A 23,076-nucleotide genomic window follows, 5' to 3' on the forward strand; every position below is an offset into this window, starting at 1 on the left:
TGTGTTAGTAGTACGTGGGAAAGCATGTGTTTAAGCAATATTTACCATATTTTGCCTTGAGCTCAATGCAGAGGATTGCTGCTCTTGATAACACTCTTTAAAGCACACAATTGATGTTTATTAAAATATTACATTCACTAATATCACCAATGACAATTCTCTACCGAACACTTGTCTTGCCATTTCTAAGTGGAGGTTTTCATAAAGTACAATTTCGACAGCATTTTGTTTGACAGAATATATGGCCACTATGACCAGTACTGGTGAATTAATATCTTCAACAGAACAAAATATTTAGCTATACAATTTTAAAATCCTGGATCCCAAGATGTCTTGGTTGGAACTTCCTTTTCTTCATAACACACAATTTCATCTCCTATTTTAAATTCTATCTTTTCTTCATCCAAACTGACACCACAGTCCATTCCAGTTTTGATGACTGAAACATCATCTTTATGGTGTTTCAGAGAGGTTAACAAACCTTTAAAAAAAAAAAAAAAGATTCACATTCAACAAGTGATTGCGCTACAAAGTGCTGATTTTACAAATTACATTAAAACTTTGAAGATTTTATATAGTCTGGGTAGTATTAAGCCCTTGGCAGCATGAGGGAGTAAGTCACAGAGCTATGAAACTATCAGCAGCTACTGATCCCGTTTGATCCCTGACCAAGTTGCTCCTGTGTCACTTCCTGGCAGTGTTATTTCAGTCAACCTGCCTATTCTGTTCTCCACTCTTGTCTTCAGTGAGTCCCCACCCCCCCACCACCCCTCACACCTTCCCAGCAACTGTGAAGTACACCCAGCTCTTGCATGCATGCATAAATCTTCAAAAAGGGGCCTCACTGGTGGCGCAAGGGGTTAAAAGCACAGGGCTATGCAGCTATTAACAGCCACTGAAGTATGAATTTGATCCCAAACTGGGGAGGTGAGCCACATGGTACAGCAGACGGCTACTGTCCTACCCTACCCGCTGCTCCCCTCAGCAGATCTTCCTGTTAATGCTCCTCACTCTGTCTCTGGTGAATCCTCTTACCATCTATACCTCTGGCCTGTATTCCAATTCTTAACATGCAAAATAATTTTTTTTTTAAAGGATGGCCTGGGAAATAGTGTATGAGATTTCAAATAGCTACACAATATCACTAAGTTTTGGTGATGATAACAAGTAGACTGATAATTGCTTACCCTTCCAAATTACATCTCCATTACGAATTAATTTAAATTTTTTTTGTTTTTCTAACTGTCCCTTATGGACTCTGCAGCCAGCCACAGGAACTTTTTTCTTTCCTTCTGTTACAAAGAATGTAGCTAGTACAGAGGCCTCACCTTTAGAGAGAAGAGAACATTTAAGTATAACAGAAAATAATCTTAGATACACAATTACATTCTACAGGAAGAAAATTTAAGATTTTAGAAAATTATAAACTCATACAAACAAACCCTATTTTTCTTTGATTCTGCCAACTTAGTTTTACTGAATAATGCTAAAATTTAATGTATAAATCTTTTGGGTATTCTTAAAGAACAAAACAGTCACTGCAAAGGAACATGTCTACCAAAGGAATGAGCACTAGAAAAATGCAACTAAATTTTTGGTGGAATAAAGGGCCCCAGAAGATGCTAACAGTTGGTAAGACTGACAATCACTGTCTGCCTCATAAAAAATCTAGTTTTCGGTTGTCCCTCAAGATATTTTCTTGAAGATCATCTGTTGTTACCTGATTTATTTTTAGTATCACCAGTGGTGATTTCCACTTAAAAGTACAAATTCTGTGACTCAGTTTCATTTTTTCACTGAAAATTTAATTCCAATAATAAAATGGTATCATACACTAATGTACCAGTTTTCCTAGGGCTAGTGTTTTTTTATTTTTGCAAGTCCTAGAAATCCATGTGACTTCCAGGTTTCCAAATGGCTCTTAGAATAAGAACATAAAAATCTCTGTAAAATCATATTCAGCCAGTCAGAAAAGTAAAGTAAATCTGTAAGTGGGCCAAAAATTCACTGTAAAATAAATCCAAATTAAAGTAGATTCTACGATTCACCAGCCTATACACTTAAAAAATGTCAAAGTCAAGACAAGAACTGAAGAACTAATTGTAACTTAACAATCCTGAATTAAGGTACATAACAATGAAATGCATTATTGGGAAACTAAGGCTAAAATTTGAATATAAAGGGTCTCTCTAGTGGCAAAGGGGTTAAGTTAGCACTATGAAGCTATCTGTAGCCACTGCAGCTTGAGTTCAATCCCTCATCAGGGAGCTAAACAACATGGCACAGCAGACTTCTCCTGGCTTGCCCAGTGCTCTCCTCAGCAGTGTATTTCAGTCAATCTGCCTGTTGTATTTCCCACTCTTGTCTCTAGAGAACTTCTCACCCACCCCCCTATACCACTAGCCTACACTCCAGCTCTTGTATGCATAAATAAATAAATCTTAAAAAAAAAAAAGAATATGGACTGGGGTGAATAGAATAGCACTGTATTAATGTTAAAACTTCTGAGTTGTATTTGTTCTATGGTTTGCATTTACTAGGAAGTGGACACAATATCTCAAATTTAATAATCCAAAAAAAATTGTGTTGTATGGTTGGCAGGGGATAAAGATAAAAGGGACAAAAAGTGAATGATGGGACTGGGCATAGGGAATTTAAATAGGAGGCAGTTCCCCAAACGTTTCTTGTAATTTTTCTGGACATTTAAAATGATCAAAATAAAAAGTTAGCATCTGCATGTGGGAAGATAAAAGAACAAATAAAGTGACTTAGCCCATTATAACTAATTTAGCCTTCAATTTGAACAATGGATATAAAGGAGTATTTTTTTTATTAATATTTAAATGTTAAGTGAATTTTCTTTTCATGGTGGATTTCTTTGCTAGCTCAGACAAAAATCAGTGACTTTTTCCATGACATTTTTAAGAATTTTATGACTTCCATCCCACTCTTTGTATCAGAATCACTTGTTTATATGTATAATCTTGTCTTACTTGCTTTTGTATCCTCAGGCCCTTACCACAAAGTGTTAGAAAGGGCAGGTGATTATAATACATACGAAGTACACTTAAGTCTTTTCTATAACTCATTTTTCCTAAAATACAGGATATATATTAGAGTAATGAATGTATTTCGAAGTGAAATACATCTCCTAAACTTGCTTTCAAATATTGTTTACAGCACCTAAGATGTTAATGGTTTTGTGTAACATTCAGTGAAAACCCACCTACTGGGTGCTCCTCCACAGCGCAGGGCAATCTGCTGCTCAGTTCTTCTTGCAAATCTTCAATAAGGCGGTAAATGATTTTGTGAAGTTTAATTTTTACTCCTTTTTTTGCAGCTGACTGCTGGATAACATTGCCTGCATTCACATTGAAGCCATATACAACACCTGGCAAACAAAAATGGAATCAATGAAAGTAGCACAAATATTCCATTAAATAATATGTTTTCAAGCAGAAACTCAAATCTAAATTATTTAATTTTCTTTTATATAAATTTACAGCAAATACGGAAGATGAGAAATTCTATCTTCTTTGTCATGTATCCTAGAATGAAATAAAGCAAAACATTCTTGCCTTTAACAAAATAATGCAAACAGCTAAAATGAGAAAACACAACTATCTCATGCTAAGAAATTACTCGATACACTATGCATTACACAGCATAGTCCTGGACTATGACTATTGACTTCATTGTCAACAGTACCTTAAACTAACCAACATTATTGAAAATATCTTTTCAGTTCAATTCTAAATAAGTCAGGTCATGAGGTACCTCCTTCCTAAATGAATCATTAGTTAAAGTGACAATAATGAGTCCCCTTTTTGTATATCATAAGTGCATTTAAGGCTAAATGAAGCTTCTGATCAAGAATAGACAACCAAAAGTAAAAGATGAATGGATACTAAGCACTCTGGTTATGTACTAGAAACTTTCAAAAATTTATATGAAAGAGAAAATTACTAACTTGGGAGTGGGTGAGGAAATAGAAGGAGGTAGTGAGGAGGAAACAATGTCACCTTCAAGAAGAAAGTAACACTACTGGGGCTTGCAACAGCTCCCTAAGGTTGCAATACAACAAGGAAAATTGAAAGTACGGCTGCAACTTTGCACATACCATTCGGCCTCAGCTGCTAGCTGGAACTTGACTGCAACAGGAAGGGTGATGCTGATAGGGTATATGTCAGATGTGACCAGCCAAGTAATAAAAGAAAGAAGCATATGGTTCACAGTGTGTTCTAGGAAATACAGTTTAAAAAGATGGGAAATGCAATCCTTACCGTGAAAAGTTTCAGCAAGGTTAACATCATTTTCACTAATATCACCCACACCAAAATGTACTAATTCTAGTTCACACTCATGTGCTGCATCATAGGTATCCATAATGTCCAAAATGGCCTCAACAGAACCATCAACGTCACCTAAATGTAAAAAGTTTAAATTACAGGTGCTAAGAATTAGGCATTAACAAACACAAAGATGACAATAATCTACTTAAAGCCACAGTAAGAAGGGCATTTTCCACAAAAACCACTTTTACTTAGCTAGGCATTCTAAATATCTATTAAAGCATTATAAATCAAGTATAATAGTTACAACAAAATTAGCAAGAAAAATGTTTACCACCAAATTCCCTCAAAATACTCAAATAGTTTTGGCCCAAATTCATTGTGAGAATAAAATATATATATATGCCAAAATTGAGTTGTAAAATCTTTTCAAAATCACCTTTAATTATTATAGGAAGTACATTTAAATCTCTTTCTGCTTTCTCTTTTGGCTTTAAGGGTTTTTGTTCTTTTTTTTCTTGGTACTTCATAAATGACCTCTCCTTCCAGTGCAAAGTGCCATACTTCTCACGGGCCTTCCTATGGGCATCTTGATGTTCCTTTCGCTTTTCTTCTATTCTTTTCAGATCCTCTTTATTTTTCTCTTGTTCTTGCTCATACTTCCTCCAGTCAACAACTTCACGAGCCCTTGGCTTTATAGGAAAAAATGGCCATTAGCTAAAGAGAAACCAATACCTGTTTGGTTCAAAGCTTTGTCTTTCCCTACCACTGAGTTAATTTATGTATAAAACCACTCATTTTATAAGTTTAAGAAACACAGTATCTATAGAAATTAAATTTGACATACCTCAGATTCTACTTCAAGAATTTCATCTCCTGCAGAAGGGAGGTCTTTCCAGCCTACAATTCCTACTGGCATGCTAGGATAGGCCTCATTGATTGTTTTTCCATTTTCATCAAACATTAATCGTACTTTTGCCCAACTCTTTCCAGCAACCAGAATGGAACCTTTTCTCAGCGTTCCTCTTTGAATTATAGCTGTAGTAACAGGCCTAAAATGAAAAATATAATCTTAGAGCAAAAATATCCTTATGAGATTTAACTATACATAGGCCTACTTTCACCACCTCAAACATTTTTTCATAGTATAAAAACATTTTTTAACACTAGCCAAAAGTTGAAAGCAACCCAAATGTCCATTAATGGAAGAATGAGTAAAGAAAATATAGTGTAACTTACACATACAAAAGAGTATTATGTAAGCTTTAAAAAGAAGAAAAAGGGCCTTGCTGGTGGCACAAGGGGCTATGAAGCTCTCCGCAGCCACTATAGAATATACTCAATCCCTGGCCAACGTAGGTGACCCACATGGTGCAACAGACCTCTGCTATCCCGATTGCTGCTCCCCTCGGCAGTTTATTTCAGTCCATCTGCCTGTTCTGTTCCCCACTCTGTCTCTGGTGAATCCTCTCCCCCCTCCCCATACCTCTGTCCTTTAGGCCAGTTCTTATATGCATAAATAAATAAATCTTTTTAAAAACACAATCAAGACAATATATTGTTATATATCGAGTCATACAACCACAAAACAGAATTTTTAAAAAGCAGATATTTTAACAGTCCTACCCTCTTCCTTTATCTGTGAAAGATTCTATTACTGTTCCTTCCACTGGACCAGTGGGATCTGCTTTCAGTTCTAACATCTCTGCAAGAGCAATTATTGCCTCTGCCAAAGCCATCAGATTATCACCCTTTAACAAGAAAAATATAATTAATAAATATTTTATTTATAAACATAAATACAAGAATAAAAAAGTCTATTAATCCTTGAAAGTAACATTATACTTTTCTCTCAGAGAGAAGGGCAGAAGGAGGAGGGAGAAAACTTAATCCAGGGCAGATTTTACAAGGAAGAAAAGCTACTTTTTTATTTAAAGGTTTGTTATTAGTGGTTCTTGTTAATACACTTTGACAAACATATGCTTCATTCTCCTTCCTTGCATCAGTCTCTACATTTATGTTTTCTTCCTGTCCCTTTTTTTACAATGCTACTTTACATCTGAGGCTCTAAGCCATTGAAAAAGCTTTCACATCTATTATTTCATTTGAGCCAATCAAGAATCCTATAAAATAAGTAAATTAAGCATCACTTACTCTAAATAAAAAAGGAGAAAAAGCACTGATTATATGTAGGCTCTAAGCCATATTCTAACTACCTAACCAGCAATTTTGCATAGCTACTTCACTTCTCTGGATTTCCAATCCTCAACTGTAGAATGAAGAATCTAGATGATTCCTTCATCTATAAGGGTATCTTTAATATGCTTCCTAGGGCTCCAATGACAAAGCTGTTTAATGGGTGTTAGAAACAGAAATGATAGGCAAGGGATTTTTCCATTCTGCTGTCAGCTGAGAGACTGCTCACATCTGTTACACAGTTTACAATAACAAAGACCACTGTAAACAAAACTGCTACTTCACTGACCCTTCTTTTATTCCTAGTATTTATACCAAGTTACAAAATCCTGCTCAGAAATGAGTTGGGGTTCTCTCTTTGTATGAAATAGAAGGATGCATGAAATAGAAGGCTTCAACTTCTCTTGCCACTCTCTCCCAAGTCCCTATATGTTCTGCTATGCCTCCAAATTTACCTACAGTTTCCTATTTACTATTCATTTGACTGTATCTGAGTAGTAGAAAAGGTGGTCACCTCTGCAAATGTTTTAATATTTAATATTAATATTGCATTTAGCATGCAATCAAGGTATAGTAGAATGCTATGAGGGCCTTTTACAAGTTTCACAAAAAAAGAGGCATGGCTTTTCAAGGAAAGTTGTGTGATCTATAAGCATCTTGGAAATAACAAATTTAAGAAAAGATAAAATGAGACTTAATTGGAGGCAACGAATACAATACCATCATTTCTGCATTATGAAAAAACTATAGAATATGGTAAGAATGGATAAAAAAAGGAAATTGTTACTGAGCTTCTTTTGTCTTTTTTAACCAGAAAAAAAATTGGTAATTTACATCATAAAAACTTACAGCAATTTAATTACAGAAACACTGAGTCAATGACAAACTGAACCCAAATGTCTCTTTGTATTACTGAAATTTTTGTTTAAATCTCTCTCAAATGCCTTAAGACATATTCTATAATTTTTCACTATAAATGACATGAAATATAAGGACTTTTTTACTTCAAACTAAATTTCCCTTCTGCTTAAAGCAGTCTGTTGACCTATCTACATATCATTCACCATATTCTCTTTCATTCTAACTATCCAATGTAAGCCTTAAGTTTAGACCCAATTACCACTAGTCAGCTATTTAACCTTGGTTTAAGACTGTACCTAATCTCTAATCTTCCAAGCCAGAATAATGGTATCAGTGCTACCTAGTACTCAGAGTACTACAAAACAGAAATTATGTAGGTCAAAACAGCATTTACATCCGAACACACTCATCTCTTAAGAGCCTGAATTTACCGTGAGCGCAGAGACAGGCACTGCCTGGACATCACCACCACAGTCCTCGCAAACCACATCATAAGCTAGCAGTTCTTTTTTCACTTTTTCAGGATCAGCCTCAGCTTTGTCACATTTATTTATGGCAAGGACAACAGGAACTAAAAAAGAGAGTTAACAAGAGTGTAGAACATGCCACCTTTAATTTCACAGTGAAGTTACGAAGATTTTCTGGCTTTCTCTTTATTCAGCATATTTACTTACTAAACAAAAGGCCCAATAAAACCATTTTAAGCCCACCCAATTCTGCTCTCTAAAAAAGGATTCCAGAAGTCAGATCTCCCAAGTTTTTTTTGTGTTTTTTTTTTTGTATAAGCTGATTATAAATTAAAAATATACAGTTAAGATGAAATAGTATTTTGGGTAGCAGGACATCTAACCCTAAAGCTGAAAGCAAGATTAGCAACTACATTAGAGATAATCTCCAGACAAAAAACAAGCGAAGAATCTAATACCACTAGATTATTTGCCTTTTTTTGCAGATGCACTTTTTGAAAACCCAGTATGTCACCCTGGGGCGAAACTAAGTATCATTATTGTAAATTTTCTTATATGCATAAGTAAGTAAATCTAAAAAAAACAAACAAATAGGAGGGCCTCCCTGGTGGCACAAAGGGTGAAGCACAGCACTCTTTGAGACTACTGGCAGCCACTGTATCATGTGTTTGATTCTGGGTCAGGAAGCTGACTCACATGGTACAGCAGACCTCTACTGCCTTGATTGCTGCTCTCCTTAGCAGCGTATTTCAACAGATCTGCCTGTTCTGTTGCTCCGTCTGTCTTTGGTGAATCCTCTCACCCCTGTACCTCTGGCCTGTACCCCAGTTCTTGTTTTTCATATTGTGATTTATAAATAAATAAATCTTAAAAAAAATTAGAAACTCTTTCTTCATATATTTAGTGATTGACACATACTAGATTCTCAATGAATGTTTACACAATGAACCAATTAATCTGTTATTTTACTGGTTATTACTAAATATGCACCCACTCATTAGAGAAATCACAAAATTCAAAGAGATAATTCTCTGGTTAGGTTTCACCAATTCTGCAATTTTCTCATTTATTAATGGAATAGAAATTGAAAATAAAAACAAATAAAAAAGCTATGCAATCCACAACTGATTATTATAAATGAGCTGGAATTTAACAGGAACCAAGAGTACAGCTACAGAAAGCATAACGCAAGGGATTTATCCCTCACATTTTTTTTTGTCTGTATTTTAATCCCTAGAATCATTAGAACATAGTCCCTTTTTCAAAAAATAGATAAAAGAATACAAAAGGAAGGTAACACTGGAAACTAAAAAAATCAGATTCCCAGCCCTCCCTTGTGGTGCAGTGGGTTAAAGCACAGCACTAAGAAGCTAAAGCCACTTCAGCATGAGTTCGATCCCTGCCTGCCCCGGAGGTGATCCACATGGCACGGCAGACCCCTCCTGACCCACCGGCTGCTCCCCTCAGCAGTGTACTTCGTTGATCTGCCTGCTCTGCTCCCTGTTCTGTCTCTGGTGATGCCTTTCATTGCCCCTGCACCTCTGGCCTGTACCCCAGTTCTGTATACATAAATAAATAAATCTTTAAAAAAAAAAAAACAGATTCCAAATGTGGGCGTGTTGCAAATGTATCCTTGTAGGGGGGTGTTCTCTACAGCCTGGGTGGTAGTTTTCATGTTATGACATAAAAGAACTGGACCAGATAAATGATGTTCAACGTTTTTTTTTTTTCTGGTAAACAAAGGGGAATATGATATACTCAACAGAGGTACATTTTTTCAAGGCAACAGTATTTTCTCAGTTGATATAGAATCATAATAGTAAGAATAAATGTAGAGAATGTATATGTGGTGTGATTTGTTTGTATAGAAGCAGTGAAATATCGGCCAGAGATGCAGGAGGTGAGAGGATGCACTAGAAAGAAAATGGGTAGCAGGATAGGCAGACTGACTGAAATATACTGCTAAGGGGAATAGTAGGTGAGACAAGAGAGGTCTGCTGCACCATATGTGGGTCGGCTCCTTGGTCAGGTATCAAACTCAAACAGTAGCAGTGACAATCCTTAGGCCATGAGGGAGACCCCAATTATTACAAATTTTAAATGGAAAAATAGCCAAGTGACTTTTTCAAAAGTTTAGTTTTATACCTTCAACCAAGCAAGAACTTATTGAAAGGAAATGGAGGGAAAGTTTCTTTTTACAGAAAAATTCCAGATAATAAATGTACAAAGAACAACAAAATTAGAATACTACTCTGCAACTTCTAATGAATTTAGGTTGTAAGTTTGAAGGGGTTTATTATTCTATTCTTACTTTTATATCTATTTAAATTTTCCATGCTAAAAAGTTTTAAAAAAGTAATTTGAGACTTAAATTCTCACACCCTGGCCTCCCTGGTGGCACAGGAGGTTAAGCCTCAGCACTATGGAGCTAGCCACAGCTACAGCAGCACAAGCTTGATCCCCGACCAGGTAGCTGACCCACACGGCACAGCAGACCTCTCCTGTCTTACCCACTGCTCCCCTCAGCAGTGTATTTCAGTCAATCCACTGGTTTTTCTCCTCCATCTGTCTCTGGTGAATCCTCTCAGCCCCACACCTCTAGCCTACACCCCAGATCTTATATGCATAAATAAATAAATCTTTAAAAATAAGTAATAAACTCTCACGCTATGTGTAAATAGTAGAAGAAGGTACCTGTACTTGTGGACTGTCCATGTGGTCAAAAGTCTCAAGTTGAGACTCTTTGTAAAAGTTACATTTGTAGGATAACAATCCTGATATCTTCGAGTCTTATCTGTAAAATACTCTGGGACTGCTAGGAGCTACACATACATAGATCCTTAAAAATTGGGGGCCCTCTCTGGTAGTGCAAGGGTTATTAAAGTGCAGCCTTCTAAAACTCTCTGTAGCACTGGGCAGCCACGGAAGCACAGTTTAATCCCCTCCTGGACAGGGAGCTGATCTTCATAGCGTGGCAGACCTATCCTGTCTCATCTGCTGCTCCCCTCAGCAGTGTGTTTCAATCTTACTGTTCTTCTCCCCACTGGTGAGTCCTCTCACCTCCTGCACCTCTGGCCTGTACCCCAGTTCTTGCATGCATAAACCTTTAAAAAATATAGTTACTTCCTTCCTAGTCCATGTAAGTCAGCTACACAGTACCTTGAGCATCTCTGGCATGCTGAATAGATTCTACAGTTTGTTTCATTACACCATCATCTGCAGCTACAACCAATATGACAATGTCAGTGACTTGGGCACCTCTGGCTCTCATTGCTGAGAATGCAGCATGTCCTGGAGTATCAAGAAAGGTTATTTTTTCCCCAGAAGGCAGAGAAACTGTGGAAACAGAAATCCAAGAACACAAAATATTCAAACATGTACTTCCATTTATGGCCTTCCATAATATGAGGAAATATATGCAACATTATCAAATTTTCTAAAGTAATTTTATCATCACTTCTGGGGCCCCCCTGGTAGAGCAAGGGGTTAAGTTTCAGCACTATGAAGCTATCACAGCCACTGAAGCACAATTCGATCCCTGGCCAGGGAGCTGACCCACATGGCACAACAGACCTCTCCAGTCTTGCCTACTGCTCCCCTCTGCAGTATATTTTGTCAATACCTGTTCTGCTCCCCACTGTCTCTGATGAATCCTGTCACTCCCTCACATATCTGACCTATATCCCAGTTTTTGTAAGCATAAATAAATCTTTTTTTAAAAAATAATTTATTACTTCCATTAACTTTAATCAGAACAATAAACATCATTTCACCATGAAAAGTGGTTAACATAACAGTTGCAACTGTCGGGTTTTACTTACAAATAAAATTTACAAATTAAAATTTTTCACATTTGTAGGATATAACTATATTCACATATACCAAATGATATCTATTTTGGAGAGAGAACACACAGATAACTGTAAACGCAGCCACATTAGTAAACATCAGCTGCACAACTGCTTTAACCAACAAAGGCAATTCAGTTTACAGTTAGCAGCTGAGAATTAAGTTCCACAGTGTTGGGTTCAAATCCTAGCTTTATCACTTACTAGATGTTAAGTGTATCTTGAGCAAGTTAATCTACCTAATCAAGCCTCAAACTCCTCATCTATAAAAAAAAAAAGTAACAATATCTACTTTATAAAGGTGTTGTGAAGATAAAAACAAGGTAAGGTGCTTGGAACAGTGCTGGCCACACTGGTGCTCAGTAAATAATTATTTTATTTATTAGCAACATTACTTACAGCCTAGCATTGGAGAATTTTAGGTCATTAAACCAAACCAAGAATGGACTAGAATAAGCAAGGCAATATAATTTCTTCTTTCTATAATTTCTTCTTATAGAATGTACAATAACCTTTATGCCCATCTATCTGCTCTACATTTCATCAAACCAAAGAGATTAGGCAACAGAAATAACACAAAATACTTGAAGCTTTTCACCTTCCATTTAACTTTGAATTTGAGCATTTAGAACTTAATACTTAAAAAAAAAATGAAGAATTCCCAAGTACACTGTAAGATAATTTGTGTTCATACCCAGAAAGGCACCAATGTGTTGCGTGATGCCTCCAGCTTCCGTTGCTGCCACTTGAGTTTTTCGCAGTTTGTCAAGTAATGTCGTTTTCCCATGATCAACATGCCCCATAATAGTAACAACAGGGGACCTTGGGGTTAACAAAGCTGGATCTGCCTGGGGCCTACAATTTAATAGCAAAGGAGTTTTGTATCTTAAATATCAGAAACACTTCATACCCATAGAATGATGGGCAGTTGTCACTGTGAGCTGCCATTAACAATAAAACCCAACATTCAGCTTTGATTAGACAACTATTTCCCCTTCCAAATGCACAATGACATGACAAAATATTCAAGCCTGTCATCTATAATTCATCTCTCATAAGCAGAACTGAACCAAATTTTAGAATTTCAGGATCAATATACACACTTCTCAAACTGCTAAGACTTTTATAATTACCTGAATATTCTTTCTGATCCTTTAAGCATACTGAAGATTTAACCCATGTTCACAGTAACAGTTACATTGCAAAAGAAATTTTAAGGCAATCTTTCCTTTAAAATGTATGAATAGGATCCTCCTTGGTGGCACAATGGGTTAGGATGCAGCACTGCAAGCTGGCTGCTTCAGTGTGAGTTCCATCTCAGGCCCCAGAGCTGATCCATATGGTGCAGCAGGCTGCTCCCCTCAGCAGTGTACTTCATTTATCTGCCTGTTCTGCTCCCCACTCTGTCTCTGGTGAATCCTTTCACTGCCCCTCCATCTCTGGCCTGTACCCCAGTTCTGTATTCAGAAGTTAAGTATTTTTTTTTTTTTTTTTTAATTTTTTTTTTAATTTATTTATTTATTTGTCCATACAGAACTGGGGTACAGGCCAGAGGCTCAGGGGCAGTGAGAGGCTTCAGAGACAGAGTGGGGAGCAGAACAGGCAGATCTACGAAGTACACTGCTGAGGGAAGCAGCGGGCGGGTCAGGAGAGGTCTGCCGCGCCATGTGGTCACCTCCGGGGCAGGCGGGAATCGAACTCATGCGGAAGTGGCTTCAGATTCTCAGTGCTGTGCTTTAACCCGCTGCGCCACCAGGGAGGGCCAGAAGTTAAGTATTTTTAAAAATTAAATAAATAAAATAAAATGTGTGTACAGGGCCTTCCCTTGTGGCGCAATGGGTTAAAGCACAGCACTGTGAAGCTAGCCACAGCTGCAGCAGCTTCAGCTGGAGTTCAAATCCCCAGCTGGCTGGCAGGGAGATGACCCACATGGTGCAACCATCCTCTCCTGTCTCACCCGTTGCACCCATCAGCATGTACTTCCCCACTCTGGTGAATGCTCTCACCACCCCTGCACCTCTGACCTGTACCCCAGTTCTGTATGTATATTTTTAAAATAAATAATTAGGCCCTGCCTGGTGGCGCAACCAGTTAGGATGCTTGCAGCTGCAGCCCGCTTCAGTGAGTTCAGTCCCTACACCCGGAAGTGATGGATCACCTACTGACCTCTACTGACCTGCCCGCTGCTCCCCTCAGCAGTGTACTTATTGATCTGCCTGTTCTAATCCCCAGTTTCTGGTGAATCCACTTACCGCCGCTGTACTCTGGCCTGTACCCCAGTTCTGTATGCATAAGTATTTAAAAATAAATAAATGTGTGAACAAAATTAGGTGGTCTCCCACCCCCAATATATATGATTAAGCTTTACCTTCTTACAGCATCTTTATTTTCTCTGACTTTGTCTTCTTTTAATCTGCTCCATATTAACTTCATCCCTGCCTTCTTTATTATTTCTTTGATCCAGACTTCATCTAAATGTGAGTCTGCTTCTAGTGAGTCTATGTCAACTTTAGTATTCATTAAAGCTTCGTACACATAATCTGGTTAGGATAAGATAAAACATTTTAGGGCCATGAACTGTTTAAGTGACCTCTATTAGTAAAAGTCTATATAAGCAGTGTATTAGAGACAAAACTCTATTCACAAAATAACCTTTAAAATATGATCATTTATATCAACTGACATGTCTGCACATTCAGACATACTTATTTAGCTTCTGAAACATCAATAAAACACTACACTGTATATTGTACATAATATTAAGTAGCTTATTCTACGATAGTTCTTTGAAAACTTGTAGTTACAGGTCATGTACATTCAAATCATGTGTATATACTGTCAATTCTCACTATCTGCTATAGTAGTGTTCTATAAATTCATTCAGAATACTGGATTAGCAAATACTGAATGACTGTTCTGAGGGAAAATGCAAAGTAAGTTCCTTTGGCCACATTTTATCAGTTGATCAATTTATACCTTATTTTATGTACTTGTTTTTAAAAACCTTATTTAATATGCATTGATTCACTAACTTGAATTCATGGCCAACAGCAGTATAACTAGTGCCTGAATAAAGCTCATCTAACATGTACTTTCTCTGGAAGGCACATTAAATCCTTTTAGCAGCTGGTAATACTAAGTAGCTATGTGAAGGAGTCATTTTGAATAGCAAAAGCATTTTTAAATGTCTTTGTTGTTTAAACAACAACAGCAACAACAAAAAAAACCCACAAAGATGAAAAACAAAAAAACATGGCACTTAATAAACCAAAACTATAAAGGACAAGTGTTGCTTTGTTCAACCTTAGTTAAGAATATATGCAATTAAAATTTTTCACAACTTTCTGATATCCAGGATGACTGTATGAAAGCACTGCTATTGGTTTGGAGACTATAATACATTTCAGAGAATATGTGAACTTACCAATACAGAACCTCCAAATAATGAGGACTACTGTATAGACGCACACACACACACAAACACACACACACACACACAGAATATGTCAGAATACATGCAAACACAATTAATTTATGTGTTTCTCTACTGAAGTATCCAAAAGTCTTGAAACACAAGAAAAATATTTATGTGCAATTCTTTTCATTTTATTTAACGTGCTGTTTTCATTCCAGTCATTTTTCCTTGTGAATAGTAAATATATTTGTGACAATGAGATAGTAATTTTGTTCCCAGATTTTCAACTATCCTATAATTTATATTTCAAGAAACATACAACTGAAAAGGATCATCAAGTTAGCAGACAGTAAAAAAAATCTTATTCAGTAGTATGCTGATAATTGTTTACTCACAACTCTCTCCACCTCTCCTCCCCCATCCCTACCCCCAAAATCTGATTTATATATGGCTAGTCAACTTCCATGGTGAAAATATTCCCATCATAGCAGATTTTAAGCAACCAACAAGAAGTCATTGAATGGGCATAGATATAATTGGTATAACTAATCTCATAGACATACATAATTACTTTTTATTTACACACAGTAGAATCATAGGAGAGTTTTAATCTGTATTACCATTGTGATTTTGTCAATGATTACATTCAATAACCAGTTACATAACAAACATATTAATGAGAAAATGCAAATTTTATACACACACACCCTCTTAAAATATAAAACACTCTGAAACACATAAAAGTTAAAATGAGTTAAATTCTGTCTCTAACAATGCTAAAAATTCCTAATAATCCATAACTATAGTTTTTAAATGTTATCCTAAACTTCTGAGAGGTAGCTAATACATAGGGATAATCTTTTTTCTTCTGTATTAACTGCACATAAATTATTCTTTTTCCATGACAAATATTTACATGTAAAAAAGTGCTCAGAACGTTTCAACCAGAAATATTATGTCAAATTATTTTAATTAACTCAGAAGAAGGGGAAAAAAGATATTCACATTGCTAACCAAGTAGTAAAAATTATATTACCATATAAAAATTATTGTTAATTCGGAAGAGGTATGATATTATACAAGCTTCAACTAGGTAACTTGTATTTAAATAACAGCAAATCAGTTTCAGGTTGAGAGCACTATCTGAGTGATTAAATTTATATTTCAATTATAATAATTATTTGGAAGTTATTATGGCTATGAGTGTGTGTAGGGGTAGTTAAAAAACGAATCCTTATCTTTCAGAGATACAGATATATTTATAAATTTCAGCGATATTTTCACTGGTTAATGTATACATCCATATTATTCCATTTTTCCTGTTTTCATAGAAATTGCAAATAATAAATTTTTTGAAGTCAACTGTATTATCTTATTTGTAACAGCTGTGTATCAAGTCTTCCTTGGGAAGTTCTAAATTACATGCCCATATAATCACATAACTCCAACTGTAAAGTTATTAAAACACAAAACATTGTACTAATTTTTTATTTCCTGTGAGGATATACATATACAAACAATGGCAGTATTTTTAGGTAGGAAACACATTAAAATTTAGGTTCTGTTATAATTCAGAAAATAACAATTCTTAAAAAGTCTATGGGTAAGTGCATGTACTCTAAAGTCATATTCATTGAGTTCAAATCCTGGGTTCTATACTAGCTATGAAATCAAGGGCAATTACTCATTTTTTTTATGCTTTATCTTCTCAACCTAAGGTGAAAGAAATTATCATACCTACCTCTACTGCAATGAGAGCATTTTATGAATTAATATAGGTCCTCATTAACATCATAGATTAATAAGAAAAAAATAATCCCAGCTGATATTCAAGCTATGACCTTATCAAGGACCTAGTTCCATTATACTTCGCTTTCCTTAAAGTCACAGTTTCTAAAACCTAGGAGGATGTTAAGAGAGGACTATTAAGTATTATTCCATAATAATAGGAACATCTACTATTATAATAGATCTATATGTAATCATACATCTACATATAACAGTAATATCTTAACAAACTGAGTTAATATTAGTTCTTTTTCCAAATCTGCTTCATTTGTCACTTTATTTTGCTACAATAGCTTAATTTTTACTTACTAAAGTTTAATATCAATTTATATTGAGAATTTAAATTTTGCTCCAACAATCCTAAACTGTCAAAAAATGTAACAGTACAGTAGAGAAATAAAAGACAATTATGCAATGTATTTATAAATATTAATACTATCATTAAAAGTTCTAGTTATTACTATAAATATTTTTCTGCTGGCACTACAGATACTGTCAAAATGAGTGAAAAAAGAAATCAGTATTATAGAAAAACAAAGGCAAAATATGGGATTGGTGCAAGGGGTTAAGTCTCAGTACTATGAACCTATTGGCAGCCACTATGGCACAAGTGATTTTGCAGCCAGGGAGATGACCCACATGGCACAGCAGACCTCTTCTGTCCTTCCTGCTGCTCCCCTAAGCAGTATGTTTCTGCCTGCTTTGCTCACCACTTTGTCTCTGGTGAATCTACTCACCCCCGCCCCATCTCTGGCCTATACCCCAGTTCTTGTATGCATAAATAATAAGTCTTTAAAAAACAAAGGCAAAGTATGGGCTCTTCCTGGTGGCGCAGCAGGTTAAAGAGCAGCACTAAGAATCGAAAGCCACTTCCACATGAGTTCAATCCCCAGCCCTGGAGGTGACCCACATGGCATGGCAGACGTCTCCTGACCTGCCCGCTGCTCCCCTGGGCAGTGTACTTCGTCGATCTACCTGTTCTGCTCCCCACTCTGTCTCTGGTGAATCCTCTCACCGTCCCTGTACCTCTAGCCTGTACCCCAGTTTTGTATGTACAAATAAATAAATCTTAAAAAAAAAAAAAGGCAAAAGAAATGAGTATAAATATGACTCAGTTGAAAAGTACTCTTTGGATTTATTCTAATAACCCATATATCTGAGAAAAAAAGATTAGCTCAGATGAAATCTTTTCTTTCATTAATAAAATATTTGAAAATATATTTGGCAAAGAGGCACAAAACTAATCAGGGTTTGTGTTCTCAAGTGAACCATAATGGAACACCTTTTGAAGCTGTCAGGCTGATTTTCACCCTTGAATGCCTTAGACTCATTGTAAATAAAAAGCCAGGTATTCTTTGTTCCCACATTTTTCCTTAGAAAAATCATCTACCTCACCTATGTCTTTTTCCATTGCTCTGGCCAGATCCTCAACAGTCATTCCAATCCACACCTTTACTTCCTTTTTAGATTTTGTTGAAGATAACTGAGATTTCCGTGATCTTTCTTCCTAGTAAAATTTTAGAACACATAAAAAATTAAGAAAAAAACTTTAAGTTTTAAATTTAGATTGATTCTGCAATATTTATCATAACCATGCCTTCTAATTTCAACTAACATTGCCATAAGTAGTTAAGCCTTAGATTAAACTTCTAAATTCTGTATCCTCAATTGACTGTTATTAACTGATTTCCAAGTAATCAAATTAATCAGCATTAATGAACAACTAACTAGAACTTGTCTTCTTTACAAAGATTATTGTAGCACTGTACTGTAGAGTAGTATTAAGGTATAAAGATCTTGTGACAAAATACTAAAAATAGATTTCTACTCAGCTCTAGGCATAGAAATACAATAACTGACAGAAATCTGTAACTACCTTCTTTGTTACTAGAAGCCTATATTGAGATAAAGCAGTCCTGATGAGTGTGCATGTTTGCCAGGGCCAGGCATACAGCTGAGGCAGCCGCACTGGGTATGCATTTGAAAGCACGTATTTCTGATGTGCTAACATTCTTCTTTGACCTGGGCTGTGAATCTGCCTACAGACAGCGTGAAATCGTAGCAAGTTCTCCAACTTCAGTATCTTTTGGTTCATGTTTCTCCTAGAGAAAAAGTTTTTAAAATAGTATTTTGGTTAATATTGAGATAAAATTAGTAAATATTAACTGGCTATCTGTAACATGCAAAAAACATAGTGTTAAAGTTAGAACAATGAGTAAAACTGGGCTCCTGCCCTGAAAAAGTTCATAGGATTTCACACTAAGTAGTCTCTACATTTTAACTATTGTTACTATTAATGATCCCACTGTGGTAGGAATGAAATACAGTGACAAACTTATAAGTTGTTCTATTTCTAATCCTGAAACAGCAGATAACCAAATCAAAACTACAGTGATTTTTCTAAAATACAAATCTGAACTTACCACCTTTGTTAAACACCTTCCAGCAGCCTCCTAATACCCCACTTAATGTACAACCTCAAAACATGACATGTAAGCACTCATCTATCCTTGCTCACTTCATTTCTTTATTATTTCCCCCTTACTCCTACCAAGTTTTTGAGCCTTTACATATGCTCCCTTTACTTCGAATTGTTCTTTCCTCAATATTTTTCCTTTCTCACAGGTTTTCCCCTAACCCCCAGGCTTTAAAGTGTAAAGAAAGCATCCAATACACATCCATTAAATAATGCCTTTTGAATAGTATTCTTAGAATGAAAGATGAATGTATTGCGAGAAAACTGGAACAAACCTCAGTAATAGAGTTCAAAACCCAGTAGTATATTTCCTTTCCTCCTGTGTCTCATTTTCTTTTCTCTCAAGATTGCATTCCTACAACTTTGCTTTATAGTTTTTAATGGAACAACTAAAATAACAGAAGTACATTTTCTTCTTCAACAAACATTCTAGAGCACCATATTCCACCATATTGTGTTTAATGTTTTTCGTTCACAGTATAAAAAGCCTAAATTCCTTTCTTAATCTGTCTTTTAAAATATGTTTTTCAGGTACATTAAATACCCCAGGAACAGCACATTTTAAAAATTTTACTTAGGCATATTTTCCTTAGACTCATTCTTTAATGAATCTAAAACCAGATTTGACAAGGCCAGAGACTAATGGCATGGGGAAAAGGGCTTTACATGGAATTCAACTTTTAATACAAATACATAATGAAGCAGAAATTAGAAAAACACATTGGGGGCATAATTCAACACTGGAAGGAAGCTTGTTATTCCAAGCCTCTCGTTTAACTGAAAAGGAAACTAGTCGACAGAGGTTTAAAAAAAAACTTCTTAAATGTCATACCGCTAGTTACTGGCAGTCAGGACTAGAACTCAGGCTTTCTGACTCTCCATTCGATGTTCTTTCGTCTGTAAGATATTCTTGTCATGGAATCTAAAAAAGGCTGTTGGAAATGTGTAATTGCATCGGTGGAAACATGAGGATAGAGGCGGAAACTTTGGAAATTATCTGAAAGGTAAAAAAGAAGTCATTGTAGAAAAATCACAGTCTGGAACGGTTTTACTTCGAACCCGAGCCCAGAAAACCTTGAGCATAGGGGAGGCTGGGCAGTGGGCGCCCACTCCCCCGCAGAGCATGGACACAGGAAATCAGCGGCTTGCTTGGGTTGTGAACCTTTTCATTACGTAAGACTTAAGTAGCATCACGCCGGGGTTAAATGCATCATGGAAAGGCTCCAGAAGTGCAGTGTTACATGATTCAGAAACTGCCAGTTAAGACCAAAATCTATACGCTACCCGGGACGACCCGGGTGCAGGACCCCGCTCATCCAGTTCCTACCTAGAGCCGGATGATCTGGCTTCTAAGGCCCAGCGCTCATCTCCTTCCGGGCCGAGAGGACTGTCCCTTATTCAGTCCATTGCCAAAATGGTCCCGGCCAGCTTCCGGCGCTGCCGGAAGTGGGTGTTCACGAAAATCATTAGTCTCGATAAGGAATAGTGGCTGTTGCCGCCTACCCGAGGGGGTAGGTGGCATTTCTACCGGTGGTCTCCTCTCCGAGTCAGCCACGAGTACGTTTTATCCCGTCCCTCTCCAGGAAATCAGCTACTGCCACTCTGGGGCTGTGACTCAAGGGAGTGTTAGACGCCGAATTCTTAGAGAAATTTGTTTTGGTTTATATCCAAACGAGCAGGTTTATTATTTAAAAAAAGGGGGGGAGGGATAAAGGACACTTACAGGTGGGCAGAAAAAGCTGCCCCTGAATGAGACAGGTTTGCGGAAACACCTGCTTATTCACAAGTGGACCAAAGGGCTGCTGCGGAAGTAATTTATTCTTAAAAGTTTCATGCCGGCTTCTTCTGATGGCACAACGGGCTAAAGTACAGCATTATGAAGCTCTCCGAAGCCACTGCAGCACGATCCCCCGGGGGGGTTCGATCCCCCACTAAGGAGCTGCCCCACATGTTGTGGCAGACCTCTCTGACCCGCCCGCTGCTACTCTCAGCAGAGTACTTTGTCAGTCTGCCTGTTCTGCTTCCCATTCTGTCTCTGGTGAATCCTCTCACCCACCACACCTCTGGCCTGTACCTTAGTTCTGTAAGCATAAATGAATAAATATTTTTTTAAAAATGTTGTTAAAAAAAACTCACATACCTAAGAAGAAGGGAGACATGCAAGGAAGAAGCCAAGAACCCAGGAGAGGAGACGTTTAGGTAGCATGTGAAGTTACCACGTGTAGAGGAGGAGGCATTATGTAAACTGCCCTAGTCTTGCTATTATTTAGTGGCCATAGTTAGGCTAACAGTATGATTTATTGGTGAACTGCTGTTGTGGTTACTGCCCAGGTTTTCCCCAGTTGGCATAGTATTGAAGAAGAGCATTATGGCCTCAAGCTAAGGAAGAAATATTTATTCATCTTTGCTGCTTGACAAAAGGCACTGTTGGTGGTTGTTTAAAATTAGAATTTACTCCTCAGTATTCTGCTTCTGCCCAGTTTAACAGTGTTATGCTTCTATTTTGATTGGCCCATTGATCACTGCTGTTGAGAAATCTTGACAGCTAACCACCCCACATGAATCTCTTCATTGCTGTCCTTCTGACAACGTAGACAATGTATCTGTCATCTTGGAACACACTGTCTGGATTTCCTCTGAGTTTCTCCTAAATTGCTGCTTATTTAAAAATATCCAGTTTTATTGACTTTTTTTTTTTTTTAAAGATTTTATTTATTTTTGCATACAGAACTGGGGTACAGGCCAGAGGCTCAGGGGCGGTGAGAGGCTTCACCAGAGACAGAGTGGGCAACAGAACAGGCAGATGGTCGAAGTACACTGCTGAGGGGAGCAGCGGGCGGGTCAGGAGAGGTCTGCCACACCATGTGGTCACCTCCGGGGCTGGCGGGAATTGAACTCATGCGGAAGCGGCTTTAGATTCTCAGTGCTGTGCTTTAACCCGCTGAGCCACCAGGGAGGGCCTATTGACTTTTTTTTTTAACAAAACTATATAATTTAGGGGGTACGTGCTTCACTCATCCACTACCAAAGCTCTAGTGACACTATACTGTCACAATTGACTACCTCTGCCTCCTTCCCAAGAGCACTATCGTCTTTGTAGGTAATCCAATACTGACATGTACATTTGATAAATATTACATTAAATCTGGGTTAGGATCATTTTAATGATATGAGGTTCTTTCATCATAAATAAATTGAGTACCATTTTATAATAAAAATAATTTAGTTTTAAGATTCACTTGATGCAGGGTACTCAGTCATTCAATCATGGGTAGACTAAAAATTGAGATCTTGGCCCTCTCTGGTGGCACAATGGGTTGGAATGCAGCACTATAAACTAGCTGCAGCTGCTTCAGCAAGTTTGGTCCCCTGCCCCAGAGGCGACCCACATGTTGCAGCAGATATGTCCTGTCTAGTCCACTGCTCCCCTCAGCAGTGTACTTCGTTATCTGCCAGTTCTACTCCTCACTCTCTCTGATAAAACCTCTCACTGCCCCTGTACCTCTGGCCTGTACCCCAGCTCTGCATGCATAAATAAATCTTTTAAAATAAATAAAAATTGAGATCTTTACTTTATTTTTTAAATATTTATTTATTTATGCATATAAGAACTGGGGTACAGGCCAGAACTGGGGTGTGTGTGTGAGAGGACTCACCAGAGACAGAGTGAGGAGCAGAACAGATAGATTGACTGAAATACACTGCTGAGGGGCGCAGCAGGTGGGACAGGAGA

At 37.1% G+C, this 23,076-nt stretch overlaps 1 protein-coding gene across 1 annotated transcript; it reads right to left on the bottom strand.

The window, feature by feature from the left end:
* Nucleotides 1–109: 109 nt before the first annotated feature.
* On the bottom strand, nucleotides 110–20,621 carry MTIF2 (mitochondrial translational initiation factor 2). Its single transcript, XM_004691408.2, has 15 exons — nucleotides 20,506–20,621; nucleotides 20,176–20,340; nucleotides 18,744–18,969; nucleotides 18,263–18,374; nucleotides 14,033–14,204; nucleotides 12,359–12,519; nucleotides 10,976–11,152; nucleotides 7,781–7,920; nucleotides 5,919–6,043; nucleotides 5,140–5,344; nucleotides 4,732–4,984; nucleotides 4,284–4,424; nucleotides 3,227–3,391; nucleotides 1,188–1,328; nucleotides 110–481 (listed from the first exon to the last, which is right to left on the bottom strand). Exons 3-15 carry the CDS (start codon nucleotides 18,960–18,962, stop codon nucleotides 309–311), a joined length of 2,184 nt encoding a protein of 727 aa, XP_004691465.1. The 5' UTR covers nucleotides 18,963–18,969; nucleotides 20,176–20,340; nucleotides 20,506–20,621; the 3' UTR covers nucleotides 110–308.
* Nucleotides 20,622–23,076: the final 2,455 nt, after the last annotated feature.

This window comes from Condylura cristata, unplaced genomic scaffold (genome assembly GCF_000260355.1).
Source record: "Condylura cristata isolate star-nosed mole 26May11 unplaced genomic scaffold, ConCri1.0 scaffold00031, whole genome shotgun sequence".
Classification (NCBI taxonomy): domain Eukaryota; kingdom Metazoa; phylum Chordata; class Mammalia; order Eulipotyphla; family Talpidae; genus Condylura; species Condylura cristata.